Source organism: Scyliorhinus torazame, chromosome 18 (genome assembly GCF_047496885.1).
Source record: "Scyliorhinus torazame isolate Kashiwa2021f chromosome 18, sScyTor2.1, whole genome shotgun sequence".
Classification (NCBI taxonomy): domain Eukaryota; kingdom Metazoa; phylum Chordata; class Chondrichthyes; order Carcharhiniformes; family Scyliorhinidae; genus Scyliorhinus; species Scyliorhinus torazame.
The window spans coordinates 74,069,028-74,083,481 of record NC_092724.1 but is presented as its reverse complement, the minus strand read 5'-3'; the positions used below and the strand labels follow the sequence as shown (position 1 = coordinate 74,083,481).

The 14,454-nt window shown below is 46.0% G+C and overlaps 1 protein-coding gene across 1 annotated transcript in view; it reads left to right on the top strand.

Annotated features, from left to right (window-relative positions):
- Positions 1-14,454, top strand: part of LOC140395306 (cystinosin-like) — a 71,136-nt gene that overhangs the window by 39,166 nt on the left and 17,516 nt on the right. The window contains exons 7-9 of the mRNA XM_072482907.1: positions 2,763-2,862; positions 12,456-12,575; positions 13,943-14,113. Of these exons, the coding sequence (XP_072339008.1) occupies positions 2,763-2,862; positions 12,456-12,575; positions 13,943-14,113 (391 nt within the window). The remainder of the gene's footprint in view (positions 1-2,762; positions 2,863-12,455; positions 12,576-13,942; positions 14,114-14,454) is intronic.

Here is a 14,454-nt window from a genome sequence, read left to right as displayed (position 1 = left end):
TTTGGCTTCAACTACTTTCTGTTGTAGAGAATTCCACAGATTCACCACTCTCTGGGTGAAGAAATATCACCTCGCCTCAGTTCTAAAATGTTTACCCCTTATCCTCAAACTATGACCCCTAGTTCTGGACTCCCACACCATCAGGAACATTGTTTCTGAATCTACCCTGCCTAATCCTGTTAGAATTTTATAAATTTCTATGAGATCTCCTCTCACTCTTCTAAACTCCAAACAATATAACCTAACCAACTTAGTCTCTCCTCATATGACAGTCCCGCGATCCCAGGAATCAGCCTGGTAAACCTTCACTGCTCTCCCTCCAGAGCAAGAATGTCCTTTCTCCGATGAGGACACCTAGTTGGTACCTTCAGCAAACTCTCCGTCTTTCCATCTCAGTCGTTTACAGTGATTCTAAATAGCTGACGTGCCAGTTCTCCTATTCACTGTCCACCAACTTGAAAAAGCCCTGTTTATACCAACTCTCTGCTTTTTATTCATTACCAATCCTCTATCCATTATCAATCCACTGCCCATGCTAAAATATTACCCCCAGCTCCCATGAGCCCTTATCTTGTCTATTAACTTTAGAACAGTGGGTAGCACTGTTGCTTCACAGCTCCAGGGTCCCAGGTTCGATTCCCGGCTTGGTTCACTGTCTGTGCAGAGTCTGCACATTCTCCCTGTGTCTGCATGGGTTTCCTCTAGGTGCTTCGATTTCCTCCCACGAGTCCCGAAAGACATGCTGTTTGGTAATTTGGACATTCTGAATTCTCCTTCTGTGTACCCGAACTGGCGTCGGAATGGCGATTAGGGGCGTTTCACAGTAACGTCATTGCAGTGTTAATGTAAGCCTACTTGTGACAATAAAGATTATTATTATTTAATGTTTTTTTGCAAATCCAGGTATACTACAGCTACTGGTTCGCCTTTATCTACCTACATCCTGAAAAATGTACTTGCATCCTGAAAAAACTCTAATAAATTTGTCACAGGATTTCCTTTTAGTAAAACCATATTCTAATCATACTGTGTTCTACGTGCATTTTCATAGAATTTATAGTGCAGAAGGAGGCCATTCAGCCCATCGAGTCTGCATTGGCTCTTGGAAAGAGTATCCCACTTAAGCCCACACCTCTACCCTATCCCCATAACCCCACCTAACCTAAGGGTGATTTATCATGGCCAATCCACCTAACCTGCACATCTTTGGACTGTGGGAGGAAACCGGAGCACCCGGAGGAAACCCACACAGGGGAGAACGTGCAGACTCCGCACAGACAGTGACCCAAGCCGGGAATCGAACCTGGGACCTTGAAGCTATGAAGCAATTGTGCTAACCACTGTGCTACCACGCCACCCAAGTTATTATTAAGACTTCCTTAATAATAGATTCCATCCTATTCCCAATAACCATGTTCGGCTAACTGGCCTATAGTACACTGTTTTCTCTCCCCCTCTCTTGAAAAGTGGTGTAACATTTCACAATTTCTGATCTAATGGGACTGTTCCCGATTTTAAGGAAATTTGAAAAATCATAGCTAGTGCATGAACTCTGAAGTTATCTCTTTTAGAACCCTAGGGTATAAGCCATTAGATCCCAGGGATTAATTACATTTTACTCTTTCAATTCTTTCCAATACCTTTTTTCTGCTGATATAATTTCCTCATTCCCTGTAGCCCCTCGATCATTATGTATTTCTGATGTGAAACTTGTGTCTTCTACCGTGAAGACAGACGCACGCTATTTGTTCAATGCCTCGACAATTTCCTCATTCCTGATGATTTTATCTGTCTCTGCTTCTCAGCAACAAACGTTTACTAGAGAGCTACTCTCTTCCTTTTCATATACTTATAAAAGCTCTTGCAATCTGTTTTTATATTTCTGACTAGTGTCATTTTCCCCCCCCTTTTGAACAATGTTTTGTTGATTTTTAAAAAAACAAAATTTCCAATTAAGGGGCAATTTAGTGTGGCCAATCCACCTACCCTGCACATCTTTGGGTTGTGGGGGTGAGACCCACGCAGATACGGGGGGAATGTACGAACTCCACACGGGCAGTGACCTAGGGCTGGGATCGGGTCCTCAGTGCCGTGAGGCAGCAGTGTTAACCACTGCGCCACCGTGCTGCCCTGTTTTGGTGATCATCTTGTTTCTGAAACACTCCTAATCCTCAGACGTGCTTCTGTTTTTTGCAGCGTTGTAAGACTCTTTCTGTAATCTAACACTATCCTTAACCTCCTGAGTCTTTGCTGAGGTTTTTTTTCCATTGAATATATTTTTGTTTACCATTTTGAATTGTTTCTTTAAATGTTTCCCACTGTTTATTTACCTCCATACCGTTTAGTCTGTTTACTCAATTAGCCGTAGCCAGTTCTATCCTCGTGTCTATGTAATTGGCTTTGTTTAAGTTTAAGATTTCTGTTTGCAACTGAGCATGTCATTTTCAAATTTAACATGGAGTTAAATGATATTATGATCAATATTTCCCAATGGATCATTTACTACAACATTATGTTTCAATCAAGTTGCCTCTTAACTCTTCTAAACTCCAGCTGATACAAGCTAAGGATCATATTCCCTGATAAATTGCCCCGATCATGTCCGCAACCTCTTGTACTTCATCTAAATTAATGTTTAGCAGTTTTTGTAACAGAAATATTGTTGTCTCCTTTAGACCTGTGATGTAAGCACATTAATTCTAACTCATATGTGAATGTTATTCATATGTATTTCTCTTTGTTTCTCTCTCTCTCTCTCTCAGTGTGGTTGGATTGAATTTTGATTTTCTGGCACTTAATCTGACTGGTCACATTGCATATGGAATGTTTAACATTGGTCTGTACTGGATTCCATATATTGAGGTAATTAATTTAGCATCCTGAGAACACGTTTCAGTAAATGTTCATTAGGAAGCAGTGAAGGCCATGGTTAAGTTACTTGAAGAGGAGGCATTACCACTTTAACAGAAACCTCTTTCAAAATGTTAGTCAGAGGCATTCCTAGCCCCTTAGCCCATTAAGCTTTTGGAAATCCACTTCCTCGCTCCTTTAGCCAGGTGGTAAATTTGTTCTATACCTCTGTCACCTTGCAGGTAAAGGATTATTCCACAGCCACATTCTGGGCATATCTCTTTCTGATTTCAATTGGTAACATGTTAAAGACTGTCATGCTCTTACATTTATTAATGTTATTGGCTAGATTTAACGACATCACAGATCACTACAGACAGTTTGCATTTTTTGCTCTGTATCCTTTTCTAAATTTTACTTTGTTCACAGCACTGTACAGGGTCCATTGCGAGAAGTTAGATTGATCATTCTTCAAAAACATTCATTCATTTCTGTGTACGGTTAGTTTTAGAGTGAAGGATTGACTATGAGCTAGTCCAGTTTACCATTGCCTCAAAACAGACTACTGCAGACCTAGAAGCTTTATATAATGCAGAGTCAGATCACATAGGCATTGTCTAATCAATATTATAATATCACTTACACTACTACCTGGTGTCCTACCAATCCTCAGGTTGGAATGTACAGATTCAATGTGTAAAGAATGCATAACTTTACCAATTATCATGGGAAATGAAGGAAGTGGCAGAGACATTAAACAATTTAAAGGAAGGTCTTGCCTCATAAATTTGATTGAATTCTTTGAGGAAGTTACAAGAAGAGCTGATGAAGATAGTGCAGTGGATGTTGTGTACATGGATTTTAGCAAAGCGTTTGACAGTCCCAAATGGCAGATTGGTCAAAAACGTTACAACCCCTGAGATACAGGGCAAATTGGAAAATAGCAGTTGGCTAAGTAACAGGACACAAAGGGTAATGGTGAAGCTGCCCTTGCAAATGGAAAGATGTTGCAAGTGATGTTCCACAGGGCTCGGCGTTGGGACCCTTACGGTTTGTGTTATATATTAACGACTTGGACGTGAACGTAGGGGGTGGGGGGGGGCACGATTGGGAAATTTTAAGATTGGTTGAGTGATGGACAGTGTGGAGGATAGCAATAATCTCCAATGATATTGAGGGATTGGTGGAGTGCGCGATAAAGTGGCAGGTGGAATTTAACGCAAGTGTGAGCTCATGCATTTAGGGAGATCAAACAGTTATAGGATGCACACAATAAATGGAATATACTAAGATGAAGTGAGAGATCTTGGTGTTACAGGTACACAGGTCCCTAAAGGCAACAGTTCAAGTCGACAAGGTTGTAAAGAAAGCTTATGGATCGCTTTCCTTCATTGGCAGAGGTATAGAATATAAAAGTAAGAATATAATGTGGAATTGTATAAAACACTGGTGAGGTCACAACTGGAGTATTTTGTGCAATTCCGGTCACCACATTACAGGAAGGACATAATTTCTCTGGAGAAAGTGCAGAGGAGGTTTCCAAGAATGTTGCCAGGGCTCGAAAAGTGTAGCTACGAGGAGAGATTGGATAGCTTGGGGTTATTTTACTTGGAACAAAGAAGGCGGAGGGGTGACTAATCTAGGTATACAAAATTGAGGGGAAGGAGACTTCTGGTGATGGGGATGAGCTGAGCAGTTACACATCAGGTGGCTCTCCTCCAAAAGACTATTGTAGGCACTTTTAGCGGAATTTAAGCCCACAAAATTGGCCTAAGGCAGCCCCTTACCCTTAACAAGAATGCAGCAAGGATGCCAGGAAGAAACAGTTCGAGAGGCCACAGAGACACCAAAACTGCGGCAAGGGACAGGAGCGGCGAGCAAGCGGATCAGCAGACCCACGAGGCGAGGGGTCTCCGGCCACTCCCAAGAAAGGGAGATCGGCAACCCTGAAAAAAGGGGCAACCCCACTCCTCCCGCCAAGTGGTAGACAGAAGTCGTTTCTCACCAGTGAACTGATGGAGATGAGAGACAATATTAACGCAAAGGCAGCAGTCAAGATAGCGATGGCAAGGACGCTAGCCACCATGCAGGTGGCCCTCAACGGTATGGGAAAGAGACTGCAGGCCCAGGGGACCACAATAAAGGCGCTCTCGATGGACCAGAGGAACCGAATTGTCACCCTGGAGGCTGAAATCAAGAGATTAGTGCGACCCTAGGGAGCCTGAAAAGGAAAGTGGAGGGCCAAGAAATTAGGTCGAGGCAACAGGAGCATCAGAATAGTGGGCCTGCCAGAAGGATTCGAGGGCAGGGACCCTACCAACCACGTGGCCCAAATGCTAGGTAACCTAGTGGGGAGAGACAGCTTCCCCAAGAGATCAACAGGGCTCCGACCAAAGCCCAAGGCCGGGGAGCAGCTGAGAGCGGTCATTGCCAAGTTGCACAGAAATGAGGACCGGGAAAGGATCCTTCGCTGGGCCAGACAGATGAAGGCTTGCAGCTGGGAGGCACACAAAATCAGTCTACCAGGACATTAGGTAGACCTGGCAAAGCGCAGGATTGAATTTAACCAGTGCACAATCGGCCCTGTACAGGAACAACATTAAATTTGGGATGCTGTATCCAGCCAGGCTCTGGGTAACACATCAGGGCAAGGAACATTACTTCACTGCCCTGCAGAAGATTTCAGTCTCAGGCTCCCCCTGGCTCGCCCAAAGAAACGGTCTAGACAGACAGCAAGGGAAACAGCAAAGGCATAGAGGAGGCAGAGAAGAACAAGTGGGCAATTTTGCACGGGACTGCTTCGCCTCATTATGAACAGGGAAACCAGTTCTAGAAAGGAGCGGGCAAGTGCAGCAGAGCGCAGGAGAGGGTGAGGAGGAGATAGAGGGAGGAACATCAACAGAGCGGGCGTAGGAGGGGGTCAGACTGACCCCAGGAGAGGGGGGCCATCATACTAGCGGGAAAGCTAGCTCCAGGAGGTATGGGGGTGGGTGGGTGCGTCACCCACCAGGGAGAGAGCGTCTGGTGGGGGATGGGGTGCACAACACCAAGGGGGGAAGCAGAGGGGTAAACGGGAGGGGGGGTGGCAGGGGTTAGCAGCAAGAGGAGGGTAAACCAATCGCAGGGGGAACAAAATGATGGGGTGGGGTAAGGGGTCTAGACTGGCTTCAGCAGGTCACTCTTAGAAACGTGGAACAGGATAGCACCACAAGTAGTCACTTTGGAGGGCCCATGAACAAAGGAAAACCCCAAGAGTGCAGGGGCTCACCCACGTGATGTACACACAGTTGGCGGCGATGTTTGGTGGCCCCTGGACAAAGGGAACCCCAGGACTGCAGGGGCGCGGCCTCATGGTGAATATAGCGACCGTAGCCATTGTGGGTGGCCCCCTAACAAAGGAAACCCCAGAGTGCAGGGGAGTGTCCACAAGGTAAATATGGTTGATCCCGCAGGAAGGGGGGGCGGGGGGGGGGGGACAAAAACCCTCCATCAGAATAGTCACCTGGAATGTCAAGGGACTTAAAGGCCCAGTGAAAAGATCCAGAGTCTTCACCCACCTGAAAAATATGAAAGCTGACGGAGTCTTCCTCCAAGAGATGCACCTGAGGGAGAAGGACCGATTGCGGGTAAGGAAGGGCTGGGGAGACAGACATACCGTTACGGGTTCATGTTACGGGCTGAGGGCTAGGGAGGTAGTTATTTTGATCAGCAAAAAGAGGGTGTTTACGGTGACAAGGACTGCTACCGACCAAGGCGGATGGTACGTCATTGTCAGCGGTTGTCCTGGATGGGGCACCAGTGGTCCTAGCCAACGGGTACGCGCCAAACTGGGATGACACGGAATTTGTAAAGAAGACCATGGCGGAAATCCCGACAAAGAGATGCACTAACTTATCATGGAGGGGGAGACTTTAACTGTGTACAGGACCCGCTGACGGACAGGTCAAACCCCAGAACGGGGATAATGGCAGGCATGGCTAGAGAACTGAGAACATTTATGGAACAGATGGGGGCTGTGGACCCATGGCGGTTCCTGCACTCGGGTGAGAAAATTCTTTGAAATGGATATATCCATTGTCTTTCAGAAGTGGCATAGTTACTCTGCCTCTAATCATTAAAAGTAAAACTATTATTTGAAATAGTTTGAAGGAGTTTCTTCTCACAAGTACACAAGGTCCATACCCATGTAAACCTTTTTGGGGGGGAAAATCGGTGCTTCCAAAGATAGTAAGAGTGGAGTACTCCACGATTGTAATCTCCGACCAGGCTCCACACTACATGGTTGAGAGGTTGGAGATGGGCCATGCCATGGAGGTTGGGCACGACCCTCTTGGCCGACAAGGGCTTCTGCCAGAAAACATCACGGGCCATTGACGAGTTATTGCTAACAACTGGATGTCTCATCCTCCACGTTCTGTGAGGCGCTGAAGACTGTGATTAGAGGAGAAATTATAGTCTATCAAGGCAGAGAAGGTGGCCAGGCAGCAACTGATTGACTCCATTCTGGAGGTCGAAAGAAGATACTCCGAAGCTCCGAACGTAGAGCTTCTGGTGGAGAGGAAAAAGTTACAAATGGACTTTAATCTGCATCCACCAGGAAGACAGTGCACCAAGTTCGCCAGACATGGAAACCTTCTTTGAACATGGAGACAAGGCTAGCCGCCTGCTGACTTACCAGCTGAGAAAGAAGGCAGCCACAAGGGAAATAGTACAGGTGAAAGATAGCAGAGGTGGACGGTAGCTGAACAAAAAAGGTAAATGAAGCGTTCGAGGCCTTCTACCGGGGGATCGGGGATGAAACGTTCCTCGATGGACTGGACATGCCAGTCGTTGGAGGAGGGGGCTGGAAGCACAGCTAGGACTGGAAGAGGCCATGGAGAGCATCAGATCCATGCAGGCGGGGAAGGCGCTGGGACCCAACAGGTTCCCGGTGGATTTCTACAAAACTATTTGCGACGGCACTGGCCCCGTACATGCGGGAGATGTTTGCAGACTCACTAGCGAGGGGCACCCTGCCTCCAACAAGCTGCCATATCGCTGATATGCAAGAAAGACAAAGTCCCAAAAGAATGCTGATCTTTCAGACCCATTTCACTGCTCAATGTAGAAATTACTCGCAAAATTCCTGGCTAAGCGGTTAGAGAACGGTGTACCAGAGGTGGTCGCAGAGGACCAGATGGGCTTTGTTAAGAGTAGATTTCATAGAATTTACAGTGCAGAAGGATGCCATTCGGCCCATCGAGTCTGCACCGGCTCTTTGAAAGAGCACCCTACCCAAGCCCACACCTCCACCCTATCCTCATAACCCAGTAACCCCACCCAACACTAAGGGCAATTTTTAACACTAAGGGCAATTTAGCATGGCCAATCCACCTAACTTGCACATCTTTGGACTGTGGGAGGAAACCGGAGCACCCGGAGGAAACCCACGCACACACTGGGAGAACGTGCAGAATCCACTCAGACAGTGAACCAAGCGGGAATCGAACCTGGGACCCTGGAGCTGTGAAGCAATTGTGCTAACCACCATGCTACCGTGCTGCCCATAGAGTAGACAGCGAACATAAGACTGCTGGGCGGGGGGGGGGGGGGGGGGGGGGGGGGGGGCGGCACTGACTGTTAGGGACTTTTACACATAGGACTGACTAGCGACCTGAGAGGAACTGACAGACTTCTGCTACCGAAAGGAAACAAACCCTGACACCTACAAGTTAAGAACTTTCTCCGCAAGGAGACGACAGCATACCCACGAACCCCGAGAGAGACACTGCTCGACGCAGGTAATCTGGGGAGGGGTGGAACTGCGGGGATCTGTACGAACGACTACTAGAAAGGGACGCTCCCCACTGGACGAAACACTGGGGAAAATGGCAGGAAGAGCTAGGGATGGAAATAGGGTGGGGACTCTGGAGGAGAGCACTGTACAGGGCCAACTCCACCTCCACTTGCACAAGGCTAAGCCTCATGCAATTAAAAGTGGTGCACAGAGCGTACTTAACAAGAACCCTAATGTTCTTCCTGGAAGTGGAGGACAAATGTGAACGGTGGCCAAGGAGGCCCAGCCAACCACATCCACGTGCCCCAGACTTACAGGGTTTTGGACAGCCTGCTTCGAGGTAGTGTCCAAGGTTGGTGCGGGGGGGAGAGGGTGGAGCCCATACCAGCGAGTGGCAGTCTTCGGTGTATCGGACCAACCAGAACTGTTTATGTGGAGGGGGCGACGCATTGCCTTTGCTTCCCTAATCGCCCATTGAAGAATCATCCTCGGCTGGCCGTCAGCAGCACCACCCACAGCTGCAGACTGGCTGGTGGACCTGTTGAAATTTCTCCACTTGGAGAAGATCAAATTCGCTATCGAGGGTCAGAGGAGGACATCCACAAAGCATGGAGGCCAATCACCAACTTGTTCCAGGACCTATTCGAGGCCAACAGCCAATAGAGCGGGTGTGGGGTGCACACGGGAGCCAACGAGACTGCAGGGAACAGACTGGGTAGGGGAGAGGCCAGGGAGAGTGTGGCTGGAGAATGGCTGAAATGGATAATAGGGAGCCTAGAGCAAAGGCCACAAGGAACAAACCCCCCCCCCCCCCCCCCAAAAAAAACCCCCACCAAAAACAGGATGTGGGGAGGGGGTGGCAGGAGAGGGGCCGGGCCCAATCAACAAAGGTGGTGAGGCGAAGGAGAAAGAACCGCATGTACGTAAATAGATGACAATCGCCCACTGTATAATATGAGACCTAAGATCTGTACCTTAAGTGCTGTATGCTACAGGGCTATGGACTGGGTGCAGGAAGGTGGGATTAGAAAGGGAAGCCGGGGCAGCACGGTGGTGCAGTGGTTAGCACTGCTGCCTCACGGAGCCGAGGTTTCCGATTCGATCCCGGCTCTGGGTCACTATCCGTGTGGGGTTTGCACATTCTCCTCGTGTTTGCCTGGGTTTCGTCCCCACAACCCAAAGAAGTGCAGGGTAGGTGAATTGGCCACGCTAACTTGCCCCTTAATTGGAAAAAATGAATTGGGTACACTAAATTTATTTAAAAAAAGAAAGGGTAGCTGAGTTTCCTTGGGTTGGCATAGACAGAATGGGCCGAGTGGCCTGTGTGCTGGAGCTTTTGTAAATACTTTGTACATCTGTCTTCACAGTAGAAAGCAAAAGAAAAATTATGGAAGCAGTGGGGAACCAAGTGCCTGGTGAAAGTAAAGAACATGTTGATATTCGTACTAATTTTAAAAATAGTACTGGAGAAATTCAACATATTCTCTGGCCCTGATAAGCCTATAGCCCAAAAGTGGTATTTTGTCACTCTTCCAATATTGCATTCCAAATCATCATAACACTGTTTAAAAGAGAACATCCATCTTCCCCAAGCTCTTTGGCCTGTCACCTTAAACCTGTGTTCTCTGGTGATTTACCCACTCTCTCAGGTTCTCATTTACTCCTTCAAAACCTTCACACTTATAAACACATCTATTAAATATCCTAACCTTTCCTGCTGCGAGGAACCAATTTCCAGCTTCCCCAGTCTCCTGAGACATGACTCAAGTCCTTCACCATGTTGCATGTTGTTATGCGAGTGTTCCTTTAAGAAAGGTTTTTGTCTTATCACATGGCTTCAGTGATGTCATTGTGTGGGTGGAGCTGGGCTGTGGTGTGGGAGGTTTTTTTTTTTTGGTTTCGCTTTCACATTTGGCTGCTGTGGATTCGGACAGAGAACAGAAGTTTTCTTTGGCCTGACTCACTATCCTCATTTTAAAAGTTGCTTCCAGACTGCTTGGTAACTTAAAAGAGATAATTGCTTTCTGGAAGGAATTCAAACTAGCTTTTTGAAAAGGTGATCAGAGTATCAATAACAATTCTTAAAGACCGTGAGAATGCCCTGTGCTGGGCCACGCCTTTGAAAAGGGGTTTCTGGTTTTGCTTGGATTTTGTTGTTGAATTGGAACAGTTAAGGGGGGGCAATTCATTAAGGGTTATACATAGATTACGTAGCTGTGTGGGGTCTTTATGTTTGTTAGTTGATACAAATTCTTGCTGTGCGTGTTTATACAAATGTGAACTAAGTTCTTAGAATAAAGCTTGTTTTTTTGATTAAAAGCATCTAAGAACTCTAACGAATAACACCTGAAAGGCAGGCTCTTTTGCTCATTCTAGCCAAATTCAATAAACAGTTGTAGGTCAGGTGAACTCCATGATATACTTTGGAGTTTTCTAAACCCTAGCCCATATCCACACTTGTATACCCTTGTACCCATGCTTCCCTTCATCGGCTTTTCCATTCAAATCATGGGTAAGCCAATGCGTTTTCAGCAATGTTTTCTTTATTTTTTATCCCAGTCAACACTTTGCCAGAAAATGTTTTGTTCTTCCCTGTTTATTCCGCCTCAACATGCAAATTGGGTTGTTGTTTTCTACTTAAATCGGTGACAATCCAATAAGCCATTTTCCAGGCATAATGTTTTAAAATCATTGTTTTTTGCAGCCCTCTTTTTTAAGACTTAAATCAAATGTTTTGATGTCACTTTTTCTCCACTATTTGTGCAGATAAGGATTTCACTGATTCCTTACAAAACGCTCCACTGCCTCCACACTGCTCCCAGTATATTAAACTGCACCAGCCGAGCCTCTTACAGGTCCACATGCCTCTCCAGCTACTGCAAACTCTTAGCTCATCGGCGAGACTTGGTCCATCCAGACTAAACCTTGTATGACATTTGGAGAAGCAGTGATGTTTTGTCACAATTCTGCATTCTCGCTCCAGATTTCTATGAACTCATAGCTGAATGCACCGGAATTGCACCTCCAACCAGAGACCAGAGTTTTCAAATTCTCACCTCTTCGCCCTGTCAGCATCCCTAATTCTGAAGTCCGATTCATGGAACAAGGCCTCCACATTTAGGCAAACACCAACTTCTGCCTTTCATAAATCCTGGAAAACAGCAAGTGTCAGGTTTCATAGCCCTCTCTGTAGAAGCTTAAGGATATGGCACAATTGGAGATTAAATGGAAGATGATATTGGAAGGTGGGCCTTGCTGAATTCAGGAGCCTCAATGCATTTTACAGCTAATTAACCTTTGAACTGTAGTCATTTGAAATTAAGACATTATGGCAGCTGCTTTGCGAGCAGCAGGATTCCATAAGAAACAATGAGACAAGTACCAGCTAGTCTGTTTTCTTGATGGTGATTAAAGGATGAATATTGGCCAGGCTATCGGAAGAGCTTTGGGAACTTGCACATCTAAGAGAGCAGACAGGGTTTAATGTCTTATCTGAAGGACAGCACCTTCTACCTGAGAACCCTCCCTATGTGTGGGTGGTTTATGTGAATGCCCCCCCCCCCCCATCCACTCTTCTGTATAGATATGTAGATTTGACCATAAACTGAGTAGGCAGGTTGAGGCAGTGACCTGGAAATGGAAGTAAAGTCAAACCAGTTGTGAGGTGAGCATCATTTGGAAGAGATTTATTCTGATCATGTGACTGTTTACAGTTCGTGGGTTCCGTGTAGTGGATTTGTACTTGATCTTGAGAGTTCTGATGGAATTATAAGTTATACTGTTGATTTGATTGTCATGCGTGTGCTAAATCTGTCACCTGCTTTTTCAGGAACAGTTCCTGAAGGATAACCCAGATGGGGTGAACCCAGTGCAAGGCAGTGACGTTTTCTTCAGTCTCCATGCAGTCCTGCTAACCATGTTTACAATCTGCCAGTGTTGTTTGTATGAGGTCAGTCCCGCTCCAGCGAGGTTTGTTACACTTTGGTTTCAGAATTTCTAGCATGAATGAAACCAGCAGCTGGTGCACAATTCCCATTCTCCTGTCCTTTTCCTGTACCTGCTCACATTTCCCTTCCAAAGTAAGTCTCTCACTCAGTAGCCTTTTGTGGTACAAAGATTTTTCCATTCTAACAGCACTGGAAAATGTTACTTCTAATTTCTTGTGTAAATGCTGAATCTTTTCCTCCTTGGTATCAATTCTTAAAACCTTTCAGTACTTTGAAATCATTTACTAGACACTGCCCTGATCCCCGCTGTCTTGGAGGGCAGCTAAAATTTGAGTGAATCTTCACTATCCTTCTTCCAAAACTGTACATAACACAGAACCTTAACCTATGTCTGTACAACCTCAGCATCTCTTCCTTGTTTTATATTCCACGTCCTCATGTATAAAATACAGAATCCCATTTTTGACTTTTTAAATCCATGTGCAGCTCTCTGGCCCTCCATTTGCTGCAGCAATTTCATAATCTTTATTATTGTCACAAGTAGGCTTCACTGCAATGAAGTTACTGTGAAAATCCCCCAGTCGCCATGCTCCGGGGCCTGTTCAGGTACACTGAGGGAAAATTCAGAATGCCCAATTCACCGAACGAGCATGTCTTTCGGTACTTGCGGGAGAAAACCGGAGCACCCAGAGGAAACCCACGCAGACACAAGTAGAATGTGCAGACTCGGCACAGACAGTTACCCAAGCCGGGAATCAAACACGTCCCTGGTGCTGTGAAGCAATAGTGCTAACCACTGTACTACTGTGCCACTCATATTATTTATTTACTCCTTTTCTCGATGTATTGCTTCATATTTCTCTAAACTGCAGTTGCCATCAATCAACCCAGTCTATTAATTGGCAAGTGCACTCCCGCATTTTCTTGCATTTTTCCTTACACTTTGTCATATTGCTTGATTTAATATCCGAAAACGTTGTATCATTCCTCTGCCTCCAGACCATTTATGTCAATGGACATTAAGATATCCCAGTAGCGATCTGGGATAGATCACGCCTCCCACAAACACCATTAGTTTTGTTCCCTCGGCATCTTTTCTGTCAAGGCTGCTTCACTTTCTTTGATACAATGTGCCTTTATTTTTGTAAGAATTCACTGATGGGGCCTATGACTACAGGTCACTGCAGTTTGAAATAAATGACCCGACTGTTACAAATATTTGTTCCCAATTGCAGTGGCGTGGCATTCTGCTACACTCGGGACCTGGTTCTTGCAACTTATTTGCTTTTGACATTTGCAAGCTGTTTTGTTCAAAATCTTTGGATATGGTATTGCTCCATCTTGATTCTCCTGTACTTTCGTCTCACAGAGAGGGGAGCAGAAAGTGTCAAAGATTACGATTGGACTGTTGGTGGCTGCCTGGCTTTTCGCTCTTATCACCTTGTTTGTGACTGTAGCTGACAAAATTACGTGGCTGCAGTATCTCTACTATTTCTCCTACATCAAACTTGTCATCACACTCATCAAATACATCCCACAGGTAGGTGGTGGGTGAAGGGCCTACAAACACCATGCAGAGGGTGGTCTGCACAGTGTAGGGTATAGCACGAGGTTGGGGGTGAGGGATGGTAGGAAATGGTTTGTCGAGCACCAAACACGTAAGCTGAAGGGGAGGAGACTTTTATGATTCCAGGTGTGGGGAATCCTGCAGTCCCACAGGGTTGTGTTCCCATCTTAACTTTTCCAAGGCTTTGGATGTACAGCAGTATGCAAATGCTGAGGAATTTGACCCTGACACTGCTCACTGGAAGGTGAATAGTTGAAAGGATTCCTGTTCAGTAAAAACTGGATTCACCATCCTTTACAAATGGGCAGGGTGCT